The following is a 25,942-nucleotide window of genomic DNA, read 5'->3' on the forward strand; positions in this document are numbered from 1 at the left end:
TCGTAGAAAACTTTCCTATGGACCTTACCCGACTTTTCGTCCATTAACGCACTCGAAATCAGCCGCCATTTTCTGATAATCCTATCATTTCCCCCCATCGACCTGGCTCACCTGCTTTTGCGGCACTAAATCAAATCCCCCGCCCCTGAAACAGACTTTATCAAAACATTCATATTCCCCGCCTCTATCCGTGACGTGACTGTGCTGCGTAGGCAAACGCGCCCAGGCGTCTTCTACGCGACTCCACACAGAACCCGGAAATCAACACAGATCAGCTCACAACACAGCGCGCCACAATTCGGAATATGAAACCGTACTTTTAAATCAAACCGCAAGATTGTAAATTTGGTAAAGTACATTTATTTGACATCAAATGTTTAGAGAATATGCAGCAATTTTCATTTTTATTTGCTCACGTTCCAAAAAGTTCGTTTTGAGGCACGCGATGTTCCTTTGCTGTACACAGGGTCTTAGATCATCTCACAATACAGCGCCACAATTCGGAATATGAAGCTGTGGTTTAAAAGCAAACTGCAAGATTGTACATTTGGCAAAGTACATTTATTGGACATCAAATGTTTAGAGAATATTCAGCGATTTGCATTTTTCTTTGCTCTCGATCCAAAATAGTTCGTCTTGAGGCAGGCGATGTTCGTGTGCAGTACACAGGGTGTTGGTTTACGATAAAATAAGCTCTTCGGTCGCACTGATAATCGCATGGCTGTTCCAACAACGAGGCACTAGGCCACCACAACGGTCTGTATGTTGCATCTAGCCGTTAGTACCGCGTAAGGGCATACTTGTACTTGGCGATCGTCCCATAAAATGGTCAGGGTGGTGTTATGTCCCGGTCTGGGTCATAGTGATATAATCAGGATACAGTTGCAGGTATGCTTAATGGTTGCTTTATTCAGGTTCTTCAGTTACAGGTACAAAATCAGGTCTCATCAAGTCCATAAGGAGATAGGAGGAAATCATGAGGGAAAACCCACTGGCTCCCACCACCCAGGCTTCCTTAGATCAACTCCCTGGGTTAGAACCCATTCATACACAAACACTCCAAGATACCTCATACATTCCACAAATGACATCATCACATACATACAGCATTCAGTAAGAGAAACCATAAGAAAGGAAGGCTGATCCTAACAGGTGGGAACGTTGTTCACGCGGAGAAGCAACTGGCGGTTGAAAAACCCATCCGCCGGTGTCTGGTACTCGTGACACACACAATAATGAGTGATGTACCTATTTTAAAAACATAAAAAATGAAATTAGTCTCAGCATCAGATCTTTATTAAAATTATTCATTTTATATATTAGGTCGGGAAATTATTTCATAGCTAGGACAGTGCAACTGGGTATTATACGTCATTTCCAGTAACCCACCCCTTCTCCTCCGCCTTTTTCACAGCCGCCTGAGCGCCAGTGGACCACTTCGTCACTGATATGATATAATATGGCATTTGCAACGCGCCTATACACAAGTGTTTCAAGGCGTGGCGAGGCAGGGAGGGGGGGGGACAAGGAGAAGACAGACAACGATCCTACTAGGCCAGGTGTCATTCAGATCGCGCAAGTGCAGGGGTAGGGGGAAGGTAAAAGTGCAAGGGGAAGGGGAGGGGGGAAGTGGAGTACAAGGTAAGTAGCATAAAATAATAAATACATAGGGCCAGCTGGTGGCGAGTGCAAGGTAAGTGCAGAACAAGTGCTGGGAAGGGGGGGCTGTAGGATACTGAGACAGTCCCCCAGTGCAGGGGTTGACAGGGAGGCAGTGCAGGTGGAGAGTGGAAGGGCCCAGGACTGAGGTCGCAGACAGTGGACCAGTTGTAGCAGGGGAGAGGGAGAGAGAAAGCAGAAGCAAAGAGTAAGGTTTTGAGGTGCTTCCGTAAAAGGAGATTGTTCTCCTCAAGATAGTGCGCGTTACAAAACAATATGCCACATTGAACGAACAAGTACAACTTAACCCGTCTTTAAAGCTACTGTATAGTAATTAAATTGCGGTATAAACTCATCTAAAGAGTTACTTACATTATATTTGCATTTTCCATTGTGTCTGTGCGTAGGGCAGCCCCGAAATACCACTCCTTCTATGCCGACGTTATTTCTTCTAATGAACGAACATTAAATGGCTATCGTTTCTGAAATTTTATTCATTATCGTTTCTTACGTTATTGCACCACACCCCCAAAAAGAAGTCTTTCGGGATGGTCCCGGCCTGTCAAGGTCAAATAACAATAGAACCTTATACTGAGTCGTGGGCCATTCCGGCACCCGAGCAAAAAATCAAAGCAGCTGACCTTCACTTTGAACGAGCACACATTCCTAGTTAGCTACATTCAGTGTAAGGCCATCTCACAGGACTTGAAATTTACACTCCATCTTTGCATTTTGTCTGCGTGCTTTGCAGCCCCAGAGAACCATAAATACGGAGACATTCTATATTTTTTGAAAAATGATTTATATTACTGTTTGGTTTAATTTAATGCGCAAATGAACAAGGTTGGATAGACACATTGCATGTACACTGAGCAATCACTTTTATTTACACAATACATAGCTACACATATTCAATGGGCCTGCGACATGAGGAGACTCGAGAGCAAAGTCACAGGTGACACCCGGGAGGTTCGCACTACTGCACGGTGAAGGGAGGGGCAAGGGTGGAGAGACACATTGCATGTACACTGAGCAATCACTTTTATTTACACAATACATAGATACACATATTCAATGGGCCTGCGACATGAGGAGACTCGAGAGCAAAGTCACAGGTGACACCCGGGAGGTTCGCACTACTGCACGGTGAAGGGAGGGGCAAGGGTGGAGAGACACATTGCATGTACACTGAGCAATCACTTTTATTTACACATTACATAGATACACATATTCAATGGGCCTGCGACATGAGGAGACTCGAGAGAACAGACAATCAAATTACAATCATTTAAACCGTGATGTGTATTTCTCAATGAGCTCTTCTTTAGGTGGACATGGAACAGAGGCAATGTTGGGTGGCAATGTAGTTGTCCCCTGCACAGGTTCGTTCACAACTCCATGTATGTGCCTATCTAGGACATCAACAATAAGTCTCTCAATAAACTCATATTGCATATCCTCAAACACTGGTTTGATCACCCATTGTTTACTTCTTTTAGTGAAGGCCTTATTGTAGCGAAGCGTCCCTAAAGTTCTGGTCGTCCTACTTTGTTGACGGCCAACATTATGGTTATGTGCCAAGACCGCTAGAAGAGTCCGATTTATCATGCCCTCCATGCCAAAATGCAATCGTTTTGGCCTGTACTTTAGGCACATATTGTGGAACACCTCCAAATCTCCTGTGTGGCAGAATTCTGTGAGTCCCCTCAAATCTCTTGTTATAGTTTTATCAAATACAATCTTTTCAATGGCTTTGTGAGTGGGTGATGAAGGAATCAACCACTTCTTCTTCTTCCGTGCCTCCTCTGTGGACAAATGGCCATGTTCACAATTGTGGAAATGTTGGTTTGTGTTCCAACGGTGAACGTTGGTACAGTGTAGCATTACTGACCGCCATTTTTCCAGTAGAATTTCCAACGAACCTCCACATGTTTTTGAGCTCCACCAAAGATGGTTGCTGATTGACTTGGACCACTGTGAAATACCTTGCATATCTTTTTTTTTACCTGCAGCCGACATTTTTTTATTGATTGTTTTTGCAAGATGCCAAACGTCAAATTGGTGATTTATATTTTTGTACTCTTCTCTCATTGTCTTGGCAATTGTCTGTCCGTGGCTATCAGGTCGATCACCATTCCCCGCGATTGTAGTTCTTGCAATGATGCTACAAAGCCAACTTTCTCCATGGCCACTGAGGATGTACTTTGTGACACCTGCACGACCACCGAACTCACAATTTTCTTACTTTCCATGTCCTGAAAGGGGTAGGTGCAGTACTTGGCTGAAAATCCTGGGCTGTCGCACTGTCCATCACCGGCTAGCCTGAACCGTTTGCCCGCGAATGTACGATCAATAGACATTTTTTCCATTCTCCAAGCTTCGCTAATGGCTGGAAATAGATAATCGGTTTGGTATTTGTAGAACTGAGTTTTCGCAATGAAATGGATTCCCACAAACTGAAAGAAAGACTCTAACTTTTTAAAACTTGAACCACTAAAAAGTGCAGCCGCTGCACAAAGTAGATTGCCTGCTGGCAGTTGCCCCAGCATGGGTTGTGCAGACCATGAGAAAGGATGATATTTTGTACAGGTGGCATGTATTTTAAGGTTAGTGCCTCGAATTGCACGAGTCACATTAATCAATGGCTCCCCACATACTTCCCCACCAACCGAATGCCCACATTTCATCCGAATAATAATATCAATCAAACAACTATCGAATACAATGAATTTGGCCTCTTTCCTTATACTGTCACTCTGCATCCCAGCTGGTTCGGCCTGTAACGTTGAGGACATGTCACTCACATGAAAGGTAGAATCTCTGATATCGTCTTCCGCTATGTTCAGTGATATTGATGGTGTTTCATTGTCGTCCACTTCATTCTCTTCCATTGCAACATCTGTTCCTTCTCCGGCGATGGGTGAATAAAACAATTTCTTCAACTTTCTCGCGGTCTTAGTTTTTGCGGGTGTGGATTCTGTGAATTGATCTCCGACTGCATCCGAACTACCAGGAGGACATTCACTATCAATGGCTGGTGGTGGTATAGCTCCGTTGTCAATCACTTGATATTCTTCCCATTGGCACGATGCATCTCCAGTCTCAAGTCCCTGCCAAAAGGTTTGACAAGCAACATCTCTTGTTCGCTTCACTGTCTGTGTAGATCTAGTTCGTACACCCACTCGCAACTAGAGGACAGATTTGAAAAGGGATGTTCAGTTTAAACACAACTTACAGTATTGAACTATTAACAGTGAAAAACAACATAATATAGTGACCAGGACACTAACCTTCTTTTGCTTTCTTTTCTTTGAAACTTTCTTGCCTCGAACTTCAACATCAGGACGCTGTTGCTCCGACTCGTGTGTGCATGTCTCCACTTCCTCTTGCGCTGCAACGACTATATTTTCATGATAAGCACATCCATCACGCACTGACGCTCCATCGACTCCCTGAAACATAGAACTTTCATTAGTATGTATAATAATATTGAAAACACAAAATGTACTTGGGGACCAATACCCACGTACATCTCAATAGCAAAACACGAATGAACGCTTTGTGTAGAACATTCAAACGACAATTATTCACGCATAGTTGATCTAGTTAGATGGAACTGTCAAGATCCATACCTCGGGCTCCTCATAGACTTCCATTGATGATATTATTGAAGATGATGCTTCAGTAACTCCCTGAAACACATTAATTGCATTAGTATGGTTTTCTATTTTGTTAAAAAGAACATAAACTTTGTGCAGGCGTCAACGGCTCATCTAAATAGACCTGCACAAATGATCAGTTGTCTAAAATAAATAATGGATATGTAAATATTATTCGATTTGCTCGATCGTTGGAAGTGTCACCACCCAGAGATCTGCATCAACTACTAGGGGTGATGTTCTTGTAGAAGAAGCTCCGTCATCTCCCTGAAACATAGTACTTGCGTTAATAAAGAAGGAAGTATAGCGGATGTAATCACGTCATATGATTTCGCTTGATCGAACTGTCAGTATCCATACCTCGAAATGCATAAGAACATCGAGGGACGATGTAACTGCGGTGCACACTTCTGCAAGCTGTTGCGCCGACCCGTAACTGCATGCTCCCCCTTCTTCTTGGACTAATGCTCCATCGACTCCCTGAAACATAGGACTTTCATTAGTAATGAACACAATATTGAAAAAAGAAGACACATAGGAGGGCGACGACAGAAGGACATATCAATGGCTAAAAACGAAAGAAACATTGTGTGTAACAATCACGCTACAAGAATGCAAGATCTGATGATCTCCATCGATGGAACTGTCCGGAAACGTACCTCGAGCATCTGAGTGACATCAACGGTTGTCGTCAATACGTTGGACTCCTCAGCATCTCCCTGAAAGACAGTACTTGCATTATTTTGGATAACAATAATTATAACTGAAAACAAAGACTAGAGGACGAGTACAAGGGTGTACCATTAGGTAAAATAATTACACGATAAATTAAAACTATTGATTTACATGCCTAAAACAAGTCAGTGGCAGAATAGCCAAGTAAGATTACCCGATAGGCGCTTGAAGTGGCTGATGACTGCAATAACGACACGGATGGAGAATCTTCCGCCTTCATATTGAGTGGATACATAAATGGGGAAATTATTGTTAGCTAATGCTACACACTACCGCAAGGCCGAGAGATAAATACATAAACTTGACTCACCAGTGGAGGGATGTGGACGAATAGAGTGGGAATAGCGGTTGAGAGCAATTTTCGCCTCGCTCGCGGTGTGTTCTTCTTTATTAGCAATGATGTGGAGTACAAGTCTGAGCTAAAGTGCCTGCTGCAGATGCGGTATCGATCACCCCTCTTGTCCGCAAAGACTTCTAGGACTCTACTTTCAAGCTCAGACGGTGGATATCCGCAATATCGGACCCATTCTCTTATCTGATCTATTGTCTTAGGGAAAACATGCATTATAGTACCTTCAGATTTATTATGGGTCTTCGAAGGGCAACCGCCAATGGAACAGGCAGGCATTGTGGAAAGTTCTGAAAAGTAAAGATCAACAATTCTCTATGAATACCAATGTAAACTCAGAACATGTGACTAGTTCCTTGCATGTACTGTCTTGAACAAAAAGAAATTAAACGCAAAATGATTATGGTACATGGCCTTACCTTGACGAACAAACAGTTAGATGCAGGGATCAGAGTAGTTTCTTGTCGTAGAACAGGGAGCAGTTCACAGGTTGCAAACTGACGAGTTTCCTCGAAGTGGTCACGGAAGTTCACAGAGACGAAGAGCAGATAACCAGCACCTTCACGGGTTGACTAGCAAAGCGCAAAGAAGTTCTCATTAGAAATATGAAGTGGGTTATAAAGAATTCGAAACAGGGGTGTGTTTGTGAATGAATGGCGTGTATATGTCGTGGCATTATGCGGTTTGCAGGGGGGCGTCCAGCGTGAGGGGGGATGCTTGGCAGGAGACACGGGGTCTGGAGGTAGACATGGGAACAACAACCCATGCTCTATAGACCACTTTGAAGTGTACATGGTCTTTGGCACCTCTTGGCCTTTATCGCTCCCTGACAGCTCCACTTGCCAGCACATGTACCCCGGTGCGAACTGCCTTTGATAGGGCGGGGGGTGGATTGGGGCGGTGGTCGTGCAGACAAGACACAGGAAGACTCGTGAATGGAGACACACTTATGTGGATTGCAGGGGGGCGTCCAGCGTGAGGGGGGTTGCTTGGCAGGAGACACGGGGTCTGGAGGTAGACATGGGAACAACAACCCATGCTCTATAGACCACTTTGAAGTGTACATGGTCTTTGGCACCTCTTGGCCTTTATCGCTCACTGACAGCTCCACTTGCCAGCACAAGTACCCCGGTGCGAACTGCCTTTGATAGGGCGGGGGGTGGATTGGGGCGGTGGTCGTGCAGACAAGACACAGGAAGACTCGTGAATGGAGACACACTTATGTGGATTGCAGGGGGGCGTCCAGCGTGAGGGGGGATGCTTGGCAGGAGACACGGGGTCTGGAGGTAGACATGGGAACAACAACCCATGCTCTATAGACCACTTTGAAGTGTACATGGTCTTTGGCACCTCTTGGCCTTTATCGCTCACTGACAGCTCCACTTGCCAGCACAAGTACCCCGGTGCGAACTGCCTTTGATAGGGCGGGGGGTGGATTGGGGCGGTGGTCGTGCAGACAAGACTCGTTTGCCGCAGGGCCTCACCAAGGAGAGGCCATCTAACTGCATGTAAGAGGCAGGCTGCAGGATCTAGTACATGGAAGGCAGGGGGGTGAGTTTATAAATACCTCACCCTCCCAGGAGAATATATGGGTGCAGTTCACCCTGGAGACCCTGGATGCCTAGGCAGTTAGTCAGCAGCAGGCTGGCCTGTGGTGGCAAGGCGGCACGGGCCAGAGGGGGTCATCTCTGTACCCGGTGCCCAAAAGGATGATTTATTATGATCAACTATATTGATTATTTACCTATAACCATGTTTTGTATCAATAAAATCCAACGGCCTTTTATTGCCAACGCTTGAACAAAGTGGTGTGGTAAGTATTTTTGGGGGAGGAGGCAAGGCCGGGAGGCTTGATGCCAACCCGCAAAATAACATATGTATGTCTGCTGCATATGGGTTCAACGGTTATGTGGATTGAAGGTGGGCGGCCAGCGTGAGGGAGGATGCTGGCCGGAGACATGTGGTGTGACAAGACAAGGCACAGGAAGACTATTCAATGGAGACACACTAGATTCATTTAAAAAATCAAAACAACCATTGTTAAAATATATGTTGGGTTTTATTTTAGATCTTAATTTCAATAGAACATAAATAATAAACATTACACATTGTAAAGTTCCGGTTGCAGCACATCCAGGGAAAATCCGCGGTATTGTCCACTGTCGCTGGGGAAATGTTGTCTAATGGCAAGTACCGCACAGGCAGGTATTACTCTCCGAACGCGGTGTCCGAGCCTCCCGTGAAGCCACCAAGTGAAGCAACGATAGGCCACCAGCCTGTACCACCTGTGAAAATGAAAGATGCAAACTGTATTAAAATGACAAAACTTTCTTATCACTGTCGATTCAGGTAAAAAATGTCATTCTGCTTTGAAAAAAATTCTATCTAGAAAATGCACAATATGGAACCAATGTACATGCGTTCGAATGATATGTAGATGTAATTTTATATGTGGGAGACGACCATGAAATAGTAGTGGCATCACTGACATCACAACTAGAGTATACTTACTCGTTACTCGGATTACGCGGACGAACAGTGCTGCGAAGTTCGTGCATAAGCACCATCATCATCCTCAACACGGTCCGTGAGAGGCAGGCTTCCCTGAACTCTGGCAGCTCGGTGATGCATTGCGGACTTGGCTCGCCTTCCGAAATGTAGGCCAAGCACCCGGAATTTTCACGGCAACAGCAGTTCTCCTCCTCAGTTGGCATTAGCTCGCACCGATTGCACGTGCACCAGGTGGAGACGCCGTCCATGCGACATGGTCCAGGCTCTTCATCCGTTGACTGGTCCTCCCAACTGCCGTCCGAATCCCCATCGTTTTCGCGTTCTTCCTCGGTGTACTCGGGCTCGTACATATACGGCATTATTGTAGCCATTGTGTGGTAAAGAAAGTAAAATAATTTACAGAGATGGTACAGGTGTTCACAAGGCCTAGAAGCGGCGAAGGTAGCTGACCACAGCACAGAAACGAGTCACAGAATACTCAAAGTAACACAGCGAGAGTAATGGAATCGAAAATCTGCTGCTGTGTGTTGTGAAACGGTGTGTTTATACTTATTGAGGAAAGAGGCGTCCTGCCATTTCCATGGCGACACTTCATTAGCTGAGGCGCAGCGATTGTTGACACGAAACGTGCTTTGGCGTTGGGAAATGGGCGGTACGCGTCTGCTGATGTCAGGCTCAGGGGCGGGGGATTTGATTTAGTGCCGCAAAAGCAGGTGAGCCAGGGCGATGGGGGGAAATGATAGGATTATCAGAAAATGGCGGCTGATTTCGAGTGCGTTAATGGACGAAAAGTCGGGTAAGGTCCATAGGAAAGTTTTCTACGATCTACCGAGTTATGCTTAAAAACACATGGCCGAACCGTAGGGACAATAAAAAAAAAGTCCCGGAACTCTCCTTTAACAGATTCACCCTTCGGGTATGACAGGTGGTGAATGAGCCTGAACTTACCTATTTCTTTCTTGGGAACTATGCCCAGTGGTGATACAATAAAGTTTGGGAGAGGTGGGGCATCGAATGGACCCGCAATCCTGCCTAGCTCTAGTTACTTGCTCACTTTTCTATCGACCTCACCTGGCAATTCCCTTGCCGAAGGTAAGTTCTTAGCAAAGCGACATGTGAGGGGGCCCTCGTAAGGAATCGAAAATCCTTCCGTGAAACCTTGGAATAGCAGGTCCCTCTCGCACTGCCTGGGATAATGCTTTAAATGCTCCCCTAATACCTGCAAGTTGACCGAAGAGGGGCCCATTGTGGACAAATCGCCCATTTTGTGACGTTGCTGTGACTGCCGGGGGGGTGGGGGTGGACTTACTGTCCTTTTTGCTGGCCCTTCCCCCCGGGGAGACCTTCCCGCTTGAAACATCTGACCAGGGAATGGTTCCCCCCACATTTACTACACTCGTGGCTGTACCTGCATTTAGGGCCCCAGTTGCAGTTGCCTTTGTTAAAATACCTGCATGACCTGTTCCCTGCTTTCTTCTCTCCTTGGGACCCGTTCGCACTACCCGCTCCTGTGTTACCTGACATTTTCCCCCCCCCGCCCCTGGGGGGCATTGTGAAAGGGTTGCCCCTTGCCACCAGGGTTTTGTTTACCGTACCAATTCCTTTTACCACCTTTATGAACATCATCCCAAGCAATACTCTTCCTTTGCTTCCCCCCCATGAAAGAGACCCAACCCTCCATCATTTTTTGGTCCCAAGTCATTTCGGGGCATTGTTGCATCATATGTCTAAATTTTCTGTCATAATCAATCCATCCCGTGGAACCATATTCCCTTGCTTCTTCAACAATCGATTCTCTATATTTGACCAAACCTGGCCCGTGTTCAGGGTTTTTTTCCATCACTAACACAGACAGTATGGCGAACGCTTTCTCCCAGTTGGCGATGTTCTCTTCCGGATGATACTTCCGGTGCCTCTTATTGTTTTCCTCAGCACTCAAAGTGACATTGGGACCGGCATCCTCTATTGCCAGAAGGCTAAATATGTCGATATTTTTTCTAGCCCATACCTGCTCTCTGATGTCTTGGGGGATGTGCCATGCCAAGGATGACCTACCTGACAAGAGGGGGGCCACTGTCACTGGCTGCTCTGCTGTTAAAGGTGCTGCGAGTGGGGCAAGGGAAGAGGGGGGGGGTGGCAGTAGCAGGTGATAGGGCTGATATGGGAACACCGGGGGCTGGCCCTGGGGTGGTCATCGGCACAACGGGGGCGAGCCCTGGGGCCGGCATAGGCTCACTGTGGGCGGGCCCTGGGGCGGTCGTGGGAACAACGGGGGCGGGTCCTGGGGCCGGCATAGGCACACTGTGGGCGGGCCCTGGGGCTGTCGTGGGAACAACAGGGTTGGGCAAGGTCAATGGATTGATGCTCATGATGCTCACCTGGTTATCTTCCCACACGCTCCTGGCCATAGGTATGCAGGCTGTCCCTGCCGCAGGGGCCCCGCTCCCCCTGACCATTAACAGCAGTTCCTCCAAAATCATTCCAAACCTATCATTACCTACCACGCCAATGACTGGTGGCGTAACTACAACACTCCCCGTTGGAGCCTGTAACAGGGGTGTTGGCCCTGTACCAATCTGTAATGTGTTCACACTACCAAGCCCAGTTGCTGCCATGGGTGGCATAATTGCCGTGGCTGCTGCAGCCAGGCCTACTTCGCCTGGAGCCTGCCCCGTAGGTGCCACCTGCAACAATTTAGTACCCTTCTTACCCTTCTGCTGGCGTTTTCTCTTGGCCGGTAAGGGTTTCGGTGTGGCTTCCGTTGGGGGGGGCGTGTCACCCAGAGGGGGTGGGCATATCTGAACTTCTACAGCCAACTGTTGGGGGAGCGCTGGAAGTTCCTTGGCTAACACTTTCTTAGCCCAGCCCTTCCCCTCGCTGCGCATCCTTTCCCGGAATAACGCCAAGATGGCCCCTTCGTCATCTTCTTCGCTAGAACCCGGGGTGTTGGGAACCTCCTCAATGGAGTGGAATAGGTCCTGTGATTCATCGACAGACGACATCCTATACTAAAGATTGAGGAAAAAAAAAAATTCAGTCACTGCATGACAAGGTTGACAAAGGATCAGTCACAGCCCTTCTTTAATGTACCCACTGGTATGCATGGCTATTAATGCCTTCTTCCACCTTATGCCGTCAATTTGAAAACAGTGTTTAGTGACCTATACCTTACCACTCTTCTTTCAATGTCGCAAAAGCTTAGTTTCCACCTAAAAAGCTGCTCCTTTGCCTGACCTGCATTAAAGATAAACCATGAAGTTAACATTTCATAATCCAATTGTACACCCCTTGGTGTGACCGATGCGAGTGCTTCCTGGAGCATCGGGCGGCTACTTCAAAACTTGTATTGAAATACGAAATCTATTGACCCTTTTGAATTCAAATAACAACCCACACACTAGCATACCTTCATGCAGCATTGTGTGGGCAACAAGTGGTAAAAGATACAAAAATCGCCTTGTTGCTATCTGCCAAATCCTGCCAGCACTTGTTCCCTAAGCATTCAGAATTGTGGTCCTAACCCTATTACTCCCAAGGCGCCGGGGCCATTTTGCATGGCGCGGCTTGAAGGCCCCATCCCGCTCTATGCCAGACCTATTGCGGCGTGCGAGGCTTTAGCCATTGGATCAGAGGTCGCGGTGGCTGAAAGACCCCGTGCGAGCTCGGTCCGGCCGGGTATGGGCCCTGCCAACGCCTGCTCCACATCCTCAGCCCAACACGCTGAGACGCCGGATGGGCGGTCGCGCTTTGCTAACTGCGCAGCTCCAGACTGCCCGTCAGCAGGGTCTAACAGCCCGTGCTATAGGTCAACAATGACATAAAATACCTATGTAAAGAACCAGTGAAAACGACACGAATCATCTAACCCGCCCGTTTCATCTCGATGGCCCTCTTACTCTGACCCGCCTGGCCGCAGAGAACCAGAGCCAGCGTAACTTAATTAACCCTTCCCTTAAACATAAAGCGTTCCAAATACTTTATTTAGTGTGGCGCGGTGGCCGAGTATACAGGGACACAAAGCACATGAAAAACGTTTGTAAATACTCCAATCGAGTGTGGCACGGCGGCCATGCGCATAGAATACATTGCACGTGAAACGTTTACATTTGATCCATTCCAATATGGCGCGGCGGCCATATACAAAAGAAACTCAGCCCACCGGAAAACATTTCCAATAACTTTTCAAGTGTGGCGCGGCGGCCATGTAAACGAAACGTGATGCTGGGTGAGGCGCACCATGATCCCGTGTAGTTCGCTCGAACCCTCGACCCTTCAAGTACAAGCCACAACTCTTACTGACTGTTCCACAGAGACTGGCCAAGGTAATCATACCGTTCATAACTACCCCCGATTAGCGAGGCGTGGTGACCATGTAATTCAACTTTCCATGTAACTTTGCATTTACCTGACAGTACCGCATAAAGGCAAATCAACCAATATCTCCACCCCATGTAACCTTACATATCAAGTGAAGTTTGTATTAGAATCGGCTATGCCTGCGAGGCACGTCGGCCACGCCAAGAAAACAAAACAAAGTCGAGGCTAACAACCCTGGTCACCCATCCAAACCCGAAACATCGTGTGGACCCATTAAAAATATCTCCCCCGGACACATTCCAAATATACAACCGGGTAAACATGATTACTAGAAGCGCACAGTAATTACATTGAACCGACGCGCACCAAAATGCCCGACGATAGATACAAAGAAACAGTAAGCACATCAACAACCGACGCAGCGCTGCGCGATAACAGAAAAGAAATCTCTTTCTTCCCCCCCTTAAGTCGGGTCCGCTCAAGCTGACACGGCGGTCGGCGAGCAGACCCTTCCCCCCCAATACTTACCACTCTCACGATGTCCACCGACCGAACTGCTTACACACCGAACGAATTCAAACACAGGGCGGGAGCTGCTGCCACAAAGAGACTGTGATCAGTCGCTCCCGCCCTTATAAGCGTCCCTTAGGAGACCCGCCCGGAAGGCAGGTCCCCCGAAACGCCCCCTTCCGCTACTGGACATGGGGGGGGGGGAGGCGGAAGGGGAGGGAGCCAGCCCGCAACCGGAAGGGGGTGGCCAGAAGGGACAGCCCGCTATGTAGGCTGTCCCTCTAGCGCCCCCTGCGGGGGCCGGTCAGCCTCTGATCGGGTGGCAATCCTGGTACTGCCCGAGGCCGGATCGGCGTGGAGGGTTGTCCGCACTCCGCTGCTTCGCGGGCTGAGACAGGAACAAGCCTTAGCAACTGGCCTTTGCAGATGGCCGGATGCGCCTCTGTATGTTTGAGGTCTAGTGCCACCACTTTTACCAGTATACCCTTAAGAAAAGTTCCATGATCTCAAGAAATATTTATTGTGGATCCAGAACTCGAGCAACCGTGACCTTTAAAACAAGTGATATGCCACTACACGGTCCATAAAAAAAGACATGAGAATGCAGATGCATTCAAGATGGCCACCACTAAAGGAAAACGTGGCTGGGATTATGTGGGCACCAACTGAAATGCACAATTCTCAATTAAACAAGTACTTGTCATTTGCACAAGTACAGAACAAACGATGACTTGAGTAACAGGTATAATGAGATACAGTAGGCAGCTTTGAGACACTGTCTGAATTGCAGCACTAGCCACTGAGTGTTTTTAAGCATACAAGCAAAGAATACAAGTTTACTTGGCAAAAACACATTGGCCCTTATTCACAGATATTTTTCCGACAGGGTTTTGCCATTATAAAAGCTTCTGTGAAGTGGGCCCATTGCCTATCTATAAAAGAATCGCTATTCCCAGTCAGTAATATTAACTGTATACACTAGGACTAGTATATCTGCACTAACACAACATCTTGTACACATTGCGCCTTCATGGCTGGCACCAAGAACTTCCTGCATTTTGTGGATCCGTGGTGAGTCCTTGGCTTGTGCCAGTCCCTCCTTAGTGGCCTTGTCCTCTTTCTATGAAGATAGTTCAAGCCTTCAGAGCTGGGTGTTGAGGCAGCCAGCAGGCCGTAATGACTTCCCCTTAGCAGGTGTGTGTGTATGGCTCTGTGGGCTCGGGCAAGAAAGCAGAGCTGGTTAACTCAAGAGATCAGAAGTCCCTTCAAACCCGGACAACTGAGCAGAAATCCGGCAAACTCGAGATGGCACCAGAAAGACATCTCGTCCGGCCTCAATCCAGATGGATCTTGTTGCCTATCCGTTTTTGAGGTCTGTTATTTTTAAGTATGTTTTGGAATGTAAATATGTTGCAACTTCACTTTGGCTGAAAACACTGCCTGGAACTGTGGTGTGGAGGTGTGTGGTGCTTGCCGTGGAATGTACAGGGTTCTATGTGAAAAGATCTTTTCTGAAAGGTCTCGAGAGAAAAAGACCGATTTACTTTGACCGATTTTCTTTAAGTCAGAAAACCGGCGTCCTAGAGGTCTTTTTCTCTAGAGACCTTTAAAATGCGTGTTTACTTTTTTTTTTACATATTCAGGGGTTTTTAACCCTGAGCCCCCCATTGTTCCTCCCCGCAAGCCACCACTCCCCAACCCCTCAAACCAAAACACATACATACACACAACCAGAGGTCAAGTCCTTAAAACAAAAGTGGGGGGACTCATTAACATACCTACTGCATGTGATTTCACCAGAAATTAGCAAATCAAGGGGCCCTCTAAAAAAAGTGGGGGGACTCCGTCCACCCACATGTACCCTCGACTTGAGCCCTGCACACAACACACACGCACCCACAAACCCCCATCTCTCAGCCTCAAGCCCCCCACTGTTCCAAAGCAAATAGATACTCACAACACACCCACCAATACACACGCACCCACGCACTTGCCCGTTCTCCTGGTCCTGCCGGTCAGCCCCTGTGCGCACTCGCGTGCGGCTGGGGCGCGGCAGTTGGATTTAGAAAGACCGCAGAGCAGTCTTTTTTAATTAGGTCTTTAAGTGAAAAGATCTTTTTAAAAAGACCATGTGCAGCAGTGGAGGAGCCCTGGGTTCCCTCAGGGTTCCAGGAATGTTAGTTGGGACGATGTTAGTTGGGACGTTCAGGATGGGAGTCCCAACTAGAAGGATGTTGGTAGCTCCTTCTAACCCGATTCCCTGTAACCCAATGAAGCTCTTCTGCTTTCCCTGCGGGCTTCCTGCATTTTAGCGGTGACCTCAGACACTGCAGCAGCAGGGCAAGTTATGTACATTTCTACGTGAAACTCCATTAAAGAAATTGCTTCAAATTTGTAATAGATGCCCTGAAAATCCTTGCTATCGTTATTAGCCCTTGTCCTGTTAATGATACTTCCATACTGTTGATTCTTGCATCCTTTGACCATGTCCACATGACTTTCCACCCCTGATGTGCAATCGATACCTTCTCCCAAGTTTCACAAGCTCTGCAGCTTTCTGGCTGTGTTCTTCTGTGGCACAGCCTGGAAGAATTTGAATAGATCTTTGTCGTTTCATGCACTTGAGTCTTTTTCTAGCCGCAAACACATGTGTGGCGGAAAAATCTACAAATACTGCCAGCTTCACAGAACAGTGTCCGCGGCTATTTGCGGCGGGGCGGAGAGGCGTGCATCTCCAGAGCTGCTCATCTACATGCAAAATGCGGGTGTCTAGAAGAGGATTGGGAATTCAGATAAGGAGATGCACCTAAAAGTGTGTGAGATCTAACCAGATTCACACAAGTCACATGCTCCTGTAGGAACTGGCCCCTGTTAAACCTGGAGTCAGATTTGGGACATTGGCAAATCAACAGGAAGAAACTTTATTTTTCTAACAACATTGTCGCGCCTCCAAGTGGTGCACTTACCCCCTACAGTGCGATTCCAGGCTGCGCAGTTTGTGGGTGGTGCAGTTTGCGCCTTCTGCACTTAGCACCCACAGATGTTTTTTTGGGGGGATTCGGGCTTTCCTAAGTTTTTCGCTCTGTGGTGTTGTGTACGTTTCCTTGCTTGTTATGCACGCACCGGCTTTGTGTGTATGTTTTTTTCTGATTTTCATGCACTTGCACACTTGTTTGTAAGCCAGTCTCCTCCTCATTTACGTTGGTGTTTTTTTTTTCTTAAAATTCTCATAAATAGGATCTTTTTGTAGGTTTCTTTCCAGTTTTCCAATACTTCTCCTGGCATTTGCTTTCCGGACTTTGGCTTCTGTCGTGTCTCGCGGAATCGTAAGGGGACCGGGGCAGAATATCTGTGTCCTTTGCTGGGCATTATATGATCAAGAAGGAGCAAACATTGAGAAATCCTTAGTGAATACATTAAAGTGAATAAAGAGACAATGGTACATTTTAATTACAGGAAATAATGAAGAAAAAATAGACATACTGTATTTTTCTTTGTTCGCTTATTAACGTTATTTACTGGTTTAAATGCAGGAAACTTTTTATATAAATATAAAAGGGCTAAAGTGTTGACATGGTATTTTATACATTATTGCTTGAGCTTGAAATTAATAAGGTAATCCATTTAAGAAAGAAATATATTTTTTTTAAAACAGTGTTTCAGACAACATTCCATCCAGATTATGCATCTTGTCTGGATACCAATAATTGTTTTTTAAATTGTTTTGGATAAAGTGTTCTAAAATTATGTAATTCATTATTTTGGGGCCTCCATCACTGAGTCCCTTCTTTTTTATTTTTTTTATTTTGACGATCGCATGCTTTATTATTAAGCCAATTTTTACAAGCTAGTTACAAAAAAAGAAATCTGTAAACTAAATGGAAGTACGTGTATGGCAAATGTTTACTTTAGAGTGAAAACTACTGTTTTTTATTCTGGAACGCCTAATATTATTAAAGATCTTGGTTTTCACATTGTGTGCTAGTATACCATCATTTAAGCTATTTATTATCTCTTACCTCTACTTTAAGGGGGCCAGAGTGGGGCCTGAGCAAGTCGAACGTGTAAGGGTCACCAATTGACAACACGCGCCATATTTTACTTCCACACGCCCTCTCCTCTTAAAGGGCGCCAAACCATAGCAACGTGCAGCCCCCTGGGCCCACATCCGGTTCCTTGATATTGTTTTCCTGTGTCTCCTTCCCCTCCCTGACTTCTAGGCTGAACGGCTCCTACGAAGCCCTCTCCGGAGGCAGCACCACCGAGGGCTTTGAGGACTTCACTGGGGGCGTAGCCGAGATGTACGATCTGAAGAAGGCGCCCCGGGACCTGTACAGAATCATCCGGCGGGCGCTGGAGAGGGGCTCGCTACTCGGCTGCTCCATCGACGTAAGGCACATGTGTTTAGCGGGCCCCCTTGAATGCATGTCCTGAAGACTTGTGACATCCCCAAGATGATGTATCGGTCAGGTTGTACACTGTAACCCTGTCTTCCCAGTGGGTAGAGTCCTTTAACACAGCTGTCTTTGGAGAGTCTGAAATTAATCCTATGCCACTATGAATGCCTGGCCGTATGCATGTTGTGTGATTCTCTAATGGGGTGCTACTCTAATTCAGTGTACTAACTCTTGCCTCAAAACTCAGCACCCGGTGTCTACCGAGTTGAAGCTGCCAACAGAACACCACTCCTCTCTCTATCCTACGCGCTCTTCACCTTACTAACCCACCCCACCTTCTCGTTTACAGATCCGCCAGAGCGCATGGGGACTAACTCCGTTGGTGACGGGGCGCGGTACAAATACATCTAACATTTAACTGCACCCATGCACCCAGCGGATCATACGCCGATCTGTCTCTTCCTACCTCTATCTTTATCTCTTTCTGTGGGTGAGAGGTGTGTGGTCAGATGCGTGTTTGCTAGAACCACCCCAGCCGTTGGTGTCAGCAGTGTAACCAGAGAAGAAACACTGATATTTTGAAAGGGGGTGGTACTGTGTTTTGTTATGGTTAAAAGTCGAATTAGAACAAAAGAGTTGGAGGCATCCGCTAAGGTGGGGGCCGGCCTGGTATTTGGAGACCTACATTGTCATCACCTGTGTCCGGCTTCAATGCAGCTATCAGACTGCGAAATGTCGCACTGCGGGAGGTCCAATGGTTAAAAAAAAAAAGGACGTTATTCAATTGTACCAACATTGTAATGTGCCTGTTTTTAAAGTTCTATAATGTTCATTTCGAATGGATTGTGTCCTCCCACGTATTCCTCATTTTATGGTACTTCATCATAAGATGAGGAATACGTGGGAGTAACATCCAATCGAAAGAACATTACAGTTGGTAAGTAACTTGTTCTTCTAATGATCACTTCAGTATATATTGTAGCCCTTCTAAGAACTATGCAGATGTCTTACTGAGCAAAGCACACTGTCAAAACCTATAATAACCAAATAAGTAAGATTATTTTAAATTTATTTTTTAATAAAAGGTTATTCCAAGATGGACAGTCTGGTACACCCTGTTGTACTCTTCTTTTTTTTAAATACCCTTGTGAGAAAGGGAGAGGGGACAACCCAAGTTAATGAGGGTTCTTGGCTGCTTTGCATAAAATCAGAGGGCTTTTTGGGAATATAAGAATGACAACTGAGCTTTATATTTGACAAGTATGCTGCTGATGATAAAAGCGCTGTATGTTTGCATGACCAAGTATATAATGCACACTGGGCTTGCTGATCCTTTCCTTTTTCACAATACTATCCCTCAAATTAATGTGTTCAACCATGAAACGTATGCAAAGGGAAATTATACAGGTGCACACCTAATAGTTTGTATAGGTATATAGTTGATTTAAGGGTAGTAGCGAGGTACAGAAGAGTGTAAGGCAACTCTGACACTAGGTTGCATTAGTCTGAAAACAAAAAGCGATGTCCACGGTCTGTGGAACACTCTCGTCCCCTGCAGACTCTGAATTTTGTCAAATGACAAAAAGTAATTAGTCATAAATTACTCATGGCTCATGCCCGTAGTTCCAATTGGCAATGTTTCGGAAAGTGGAACATCCACTTGTGACATTTGCACTCAAATGATTATCATAGTCGTTCATCCGTTTTCATTAGAAATTGTATTCATAAATTTCCATGAGTCAAATTGTATTAATTAATTTTCTGAAATAAAGTATACAAAACAAGCAACAAAATATTCACATTTCAGACAAATGTTCTACAATATTGATTTCATATTGTCTACTACATATGTGTCTATATGTTTGGTTCTCCACACATCTAACAAGGAGCTCTACGCGTTTCGGGAAACCTGTTGCCTTCCTCAGGAGCAATATCTTATTTAGTTTATATAATTTGTATACTTTCTTGAAGTTCATTCAGTGACATCTGCATGACAAGCTAAGAGAAAAGGTGTGTGTTAGCTAGGATCCTACTAATGTTCAAATTGTCATCCATAATTAACATGCCTTGTGTTGTGGTTCCCCACCTCTCATGGCTGGCCCTATGAGACCCCAATGTGGGTATTGGGGGGCGGGGGGTTGTAATTGGCTGATTCATAGAGGTATTCATCTCGTGGTGGTGAGGCCTGGGGAATGGAGATAAGGTACGTGGTGAGTAGGTGTGCCCCCGTGAAGTTTCGGGTGCGGTACTCTAGAGTACTGCTGTTGTCATGACTCTGTGGACCTACGCGATGGCAGGCTATATTGATCATGGTTCTTCTGTACTATAATCTGGGACTGTAGCTCATCAGACACTCATCAATTCTGCCTGCTAACCCGTTCCATTCTGTCACCGGGATCTCAACGGTTACAAATGTACTCAATGCAGCGCTCAGTGTGTCATGTATCATAACTAGATGTTGCTCTCTGTGATGCTAATGTGTTGCCAGCGTACCTTATGCGGCAAGCTGTCTCCTTGTAGTAGCAAGAAATGATATTGGGGACCGTGAGGGTCCTCTGGTGTGACTGATTCGAGTGTAGATGTAGCAGCCACCAGCTGCCGATGTCCGAGGCCTCGATGGTGAGAAAATACCAGAATAGATTTGAACAGCATGTTAAATGCATGCAGTGATGCGCAATTCCCTTTCTTATGAGTGCGTGCTGAAGCGCTGGCTTACCTCCTGTTTTATAGAGTCTCTCCCGGGTGCGAGTCTGTAATGAAAATGGAGGCGGCATACGCACACCAGAAGTCCCAAATGGTATAAAGTAAGGGTGAATGATAGTGTCTGATGAGCGACAGTCCCAGATTATAGTACAGAAGAACCATGATCTATATAGCCTGCCATCGCGTAGGTCCACAGAGTCATGACAACAGCAGTACTCTAGAGTACCGCAGCCGAAACTTCACGGGGGCATACCTACACACCACGTACCTTATCTCCATTCCCCAGGCCTCACCACCACGAGATGAATACCTCTATGAATCAGCCAATTACAACCCCCCGCCCCCCAATACCCACATTGGGGTCTCATAGGGCCAGCCATGAGAGGTGGGGAACCACAACACAACGCATGTTAATTATGGATGACAATTTGAACATTAGTAGGATCCTAGCTAACACACACCTTTTCTCTTAGCTTGTCATGCAGATGTCCCTGAATGAACTTCAAGAAAGTATACAAATTATGAACACTAAATAAGATATTGCTCCTGAAGAAGGCAACATGTTTCCCCAAACGCGTAGAGCTCCTTGTTAGATGTGTGGAGAACCAAACATATAGACACATATGAAGTAGACAATATGAAATCAATATTGTAGAACATTTGTCTGAAATGTGAATATTTTGTTGTTTGTTTTGTATGCTTTATTTCAGAAAATTAATGAATACAATTTGACTCATGGAAATTTATGAATACAATTTCTAATGAAAACGGATGAACGACTATGAGAACCATTTGAGTGCAAATGTCACAAGTGGATGTTCCACTTTCCTAAACATTGCCAATTGGAACTACGGGCATGAGCCCCGAGCAATTTATGACTAATTACTTTTCGTCACTTGGCAACCATGAGACATAGTCGCGTAACCTCACACGGATGCCAGGATAACACGGGGGCATCATTTTAGAAAAGTAAGAGCTGAGAGGGGAGGTCTGTGCATAGACATCCATAGGTAATTAAATATATAGGATGAGTACATTTGGGGCCTTTGTTATGAAATGGTGGAAATACTTTGCCAAAGGCTATTGCTTGGAAATCAAGCTATTGCTCGGCCCATTCTGATGAGGTCCGCCCTTTCTCTATGCCAACCTCTGATCTCCCAGACCCAACTGATACATAATGCCACCCCAATGAAAGGCACCTGTGTGCACCTCCCCACCCCCTACACCGGGACAGAGCTATCCTTTTTCCGCTGGCCTGTACAGTCCCTAGTGCTAGGAAGCTAGTGGCTGGGGACACAGGTTTGGGACAATAGTCCCTCGAAGCTTTGCTTTTCAAGTGGTGCTCTGCCTCTAACCAGGCTGTTCACCTCCCAGGGTCCTTAGCCTTCCAGAGGAGATGACGCAGAGCTCTAGTGGCTGGGGGTACGCCAATTCAACTCACTTGTCGTATTAATGTGTAATATGGGGGAGAATCTTCCTCTGTCGCACAAGGCATTGAATAAGGGGAGAGAGAGCGAGATAGAGAGAAGAAAATTAAATTCACTTTGTGCAACTGTTTGTAACACTGTAACCATAAAAGATTACACAGAATGTGCCCTAATGTTCTTCTGTCCCCTTCAGATCACTAGTGCCTTTGACATGGAGGCTGTGACGTTCAAGAAGCTGGTGAAGGGTCACGCGTACTCCGTCACTGCGCTCAAAGAGGTGAGGCCCCTTTGCTGGCATTGCAATCATTCGATTCATGACCTGCATTAGACGCTGACTTCTCCTCCCTTGACATGTGACAGGTGAACTACAGAGGGAGTCAGGAGCAGCTCATCCGCATCCGTAACCCCTGGGGACAAGTCGAGTGGACAGGTGCCTGGAGTGACAAGTGAGTGACAGTCCTAGTGAAGTCTCGACAATGCTGGGAGGAACTTCTGGGGAAGTCGGGGGTGGCGTTTGCAATGCTTGGATCCCCAGTAGTGTACACCGTGCACCGCTGTGTGGTGGTGCATCGTTCCTAAATCCCAGATACCTGCTCGCCACATGCGCACAGCACACCATTTCTTATTTGCCGAAAGTGAAACATTATTGGCCAATGGCTAGCGGCGAGTGCCAAGTTTGTGATGCCAGCAATGTGCACACTGCTCGGCTGTCAGGAATGTCAAGGTTCTGAGGCCGCCACCCTTGGCGTGAACAGGGTCCATAGATGATAATCTCCTGTACAAAAGCTATGAACTAGGCGCCATTAGATCCTGTCCTGGTATAGGCTGACACCAAAGAGCGAAGCGATGGCCTTAAATGGGGGCATGCATTCACCCACCGCCTGACCTCTCTTCCGCAGCTCCTCCGAGTGGAACGAAGTGGACCCGTCAGAAAAGGAAGAGTTCTACGTCAAGATGGAGGACGGGGAGTTCTGGTAAGTGAGGCACACCCAGCCAGAAGAGGGGATACGCTTAATATTGCTTAGAAAGGACTTCCCTTTCACACAGATGCACCTGCAAGCCTTTCTCTCTGTAATTGCACCCTGGAGATTCACAATGTGTGTTGATTTAATCCTAGTAGCTACAGAGATCCCATCTAGGAGGGTGGTGTTCCTTTGTTCTCCAGCAAGGGGGTCTTGCATGGATTCACATGCTCATGAATGTTCCCCGTCGTCAGCCTGGAATCCAAAGTGTGCTTTTTTTAATCCTCGTAGCTACAGAGATCCCTTCTAGGAGGGCGGTGTTCCTTTATTTTGAAACCTAGAAAATTCAAAACAGTTTTTAAAATACTTGAGGCCCAATTTCAAAATTGTGTGCAATGTGCAAATGCATTTCCGCTCTGCACCACGTGTTATTTTGTATTATTATGGTATTTACTGAGCACCGACCTACTTTTGAGAAGCAATGGAGCGCTTTACAGAGGTACACAACAATACAGAAGCAACGGAGCGCTTTACAGAGGTACACAACAATACAGATGCACAACAGAGTGCTCTACGGAGGTGTACAACAATACAGATACACAACAGAGCGCTTTACAGAGGTACACAACATTACAGAAGCAACAGAGCGCTTTACAGAGGTAGACAACACTACAGAAGCAATGATGCACTTTAAAGAGGCATACAACAGTACAGATGCATAACGGAGCACTTTTTAGAGGTAACAGAACAAATATACAGCGGGGGTAGGAAACAGAGTGGCACTGAGGAGGGGTACAGCTGTACCGGGTGGCAGGGAGGGGTGAGGCGGGCGGCATCTAGTGAATCAGGTGGTGCAGTGTGTGACGTGATGGCCTAGGTGTTGAGGAGAAGAGACTCCTTGAAGAGGTGGGTCTTGAGTTCTTTCCTGAATTGTAGGAGCGTGGGGGTGAGACTGATGCCGATGGGAAGGCAGTTCCATAGTCTTGGGGCGAAGGCAGAGATGGCTTGTTTTCTAGACCTTTCCTTTTGCAGTGGCTGATTTCAAGTCTGCACGTGTGTTGGCTTCTGGTGGTGTAGTGTAGTTTGCGTATGTGCAAACCAGGGATCCAAGTGTAAAGAAAAAAGTGGAGCTATGTCCCCCCTCCCCCAGCCCACGCTAGCGGCCACAGCCCCCATCCAGCCCATAGTCGCCCTCACTCCCCATCCAGCCCATACTCGCCCTCACTCCCCATCCAGCCCATACTCGCCCTCACTCCCCATCCAGCCCATACTCGCCCTCACTCCCCATCCAGCCCATACTCGCCCTCACTCCCCATCCAGCCCATACTCGCCCTCACTCCCATGATTTCAAAGCCTATACCTGGGTCCTGAATTTACTACACTTCACCCCGCAACACTGCGTTTTACAACCAAAGCTGAAGACCACACAGTGAAAGAAAATGCATTCCAGTAACCACAGTGCGTTTCAGTCATTGTCCCCCACTGCATGCATCGATGTCCTTTCCAGTCGCCCACCATTTGCACCTTTTAAGGGACATGCCCAGGACGATAGCACACACACACCACTCCCCTTACCCGCGCGGACAGAATTCATGCTTAATTGCAGAAGAGAAACGCGGATCATTTCCCATCTAGGTTTTTTGGGGTGAGGGGGCAGCGAAATGGGTGTTCTGTCCCAAACAGTGTATTTAAATTAACAAAATCAATCCAGCACCTGTGAGATAGTGCAGTGAGATGTGGCACTGGATTGTTGCCGTCAGGGCTCAGGGTCGAATCCCGCAGTAGGGGAGAAGTCACTGCCGTCCTAGAACAGTGCTCTGTCGGCACAAAGTAAAGGAACGATTGTGGATTTCCCTTAAAAGTGGGGGATCGTTGTACTCTTCAGTTCGCGCCCACTGGCTGTGATTCACAAAAGGTTGACCTGAAGTAGAGGCTTGCGCGGGCACGTGCTCTGCATGTGACAACCTGACACGATGAGCACACATGCATGTGTGACTGGAGGAGCGGGACGGGGTGCAGCTCCAGTTAGCCCTACATGTAAAATGGATGAGTTGGCACGGACCGGGAATGCATTTAGGTATCGGGTAATAATGTCCCCATGCATAATATTGCTGAGAAAAGCCATTGGCGACATTATGTATGGGGACGGGTTGCGGGGATGTACCCTGCTCCCATTGCTAAAAGAAAGAGGGATGCGGGGGGGGGTGTCCCCCACATGCTCAATGTAAGAATGTCTCCACAAAAAAAGCGACTTTTTGTCAGGGGACATTTTTGCGGGGACATTATTACATGGAACCACCATTTATAGTCCCATGTTAATGTTAAATGTTAAAGGTATTTGTACCGCGCACCGTCACCAACGGAATTGGTCCCCAGGCGCTCAGGCGGATCTGCAAAGGATAAAGGTGGGATGGGTTAGTAGGTTGAAGAAGGGAGTAGGATAGTGAGAGGAGTGGTGTGCTGTTGGCAGCTTCAACTCAGTATACACCGGGTGCTGAGCTTTGGTGCGGGTATCGGATCGGATCGGAGTCAGTCCGTGTGTGCTGTTGTTCCGGTTTGTGTTGTTGCAGTGTTGTGAAGTGCGTGCGGTTTGTTGTGCGAGAGATGGTTGTGTGAGTTTTTGAGTGAGATAAGTATGCAGAGTTTGAGCTTATTGGTTAGTGGGTTACCTGACCTTTACCATTGCTAGCACGCGCAGTTCTGGGGGGTGTGG

The 25,942-nt window shown here is 46.8% G+C and overlaps 1 protein-coding gene across 1 annotated transcript in view; it reads left to right on the forward strand.

Moving 5' to 3' along the window:
* Window positions 1-25,942, forward strand: part of LOC138468298 (calpain-1 catalytic subunit-like) — a 434,133-nt gene that overhangs the window by 298,579 nt on the left and 109,612 nt on the right. Inside the window, exons 6-9 of the mRNA XM_069608788.1 lie at window positions 17,961-18,129; window positions 22,461-22,544; window positions 22,628-22,713; window positions 23,167-23,241. Coding sequence (XP_069464889.1) covers window positions 17,961-18,129; window positions 22,461-22,544; window positions 22,628-22,713; window positions 23,167-23,241 — 414 coding nt within the window. The remainder of the gene's footprint in view (window positions 1-17,960; window positions 18,130-22,460; window positions 22,545-22,627; window positions 22,714-23,166; window positions 23,242-25,942) is intronic.

This window comes from Ambystoma mexicanum, chromosome 4q (genome assembly GCF_040938575.1).
Source record: "Ambystoma mexicanum isolate Mex_15411 chromosome 4q, UKY_AmexF1_1, whole genome shotgun sequence".
Classification (NCBI taxonomy): domain Eukaryota; kingdom Metazoa; phylum Chordata; class Amphibia; order Caudata; family Ambystomatidae; genus Ambystoma; species Ambystoma mexicanum.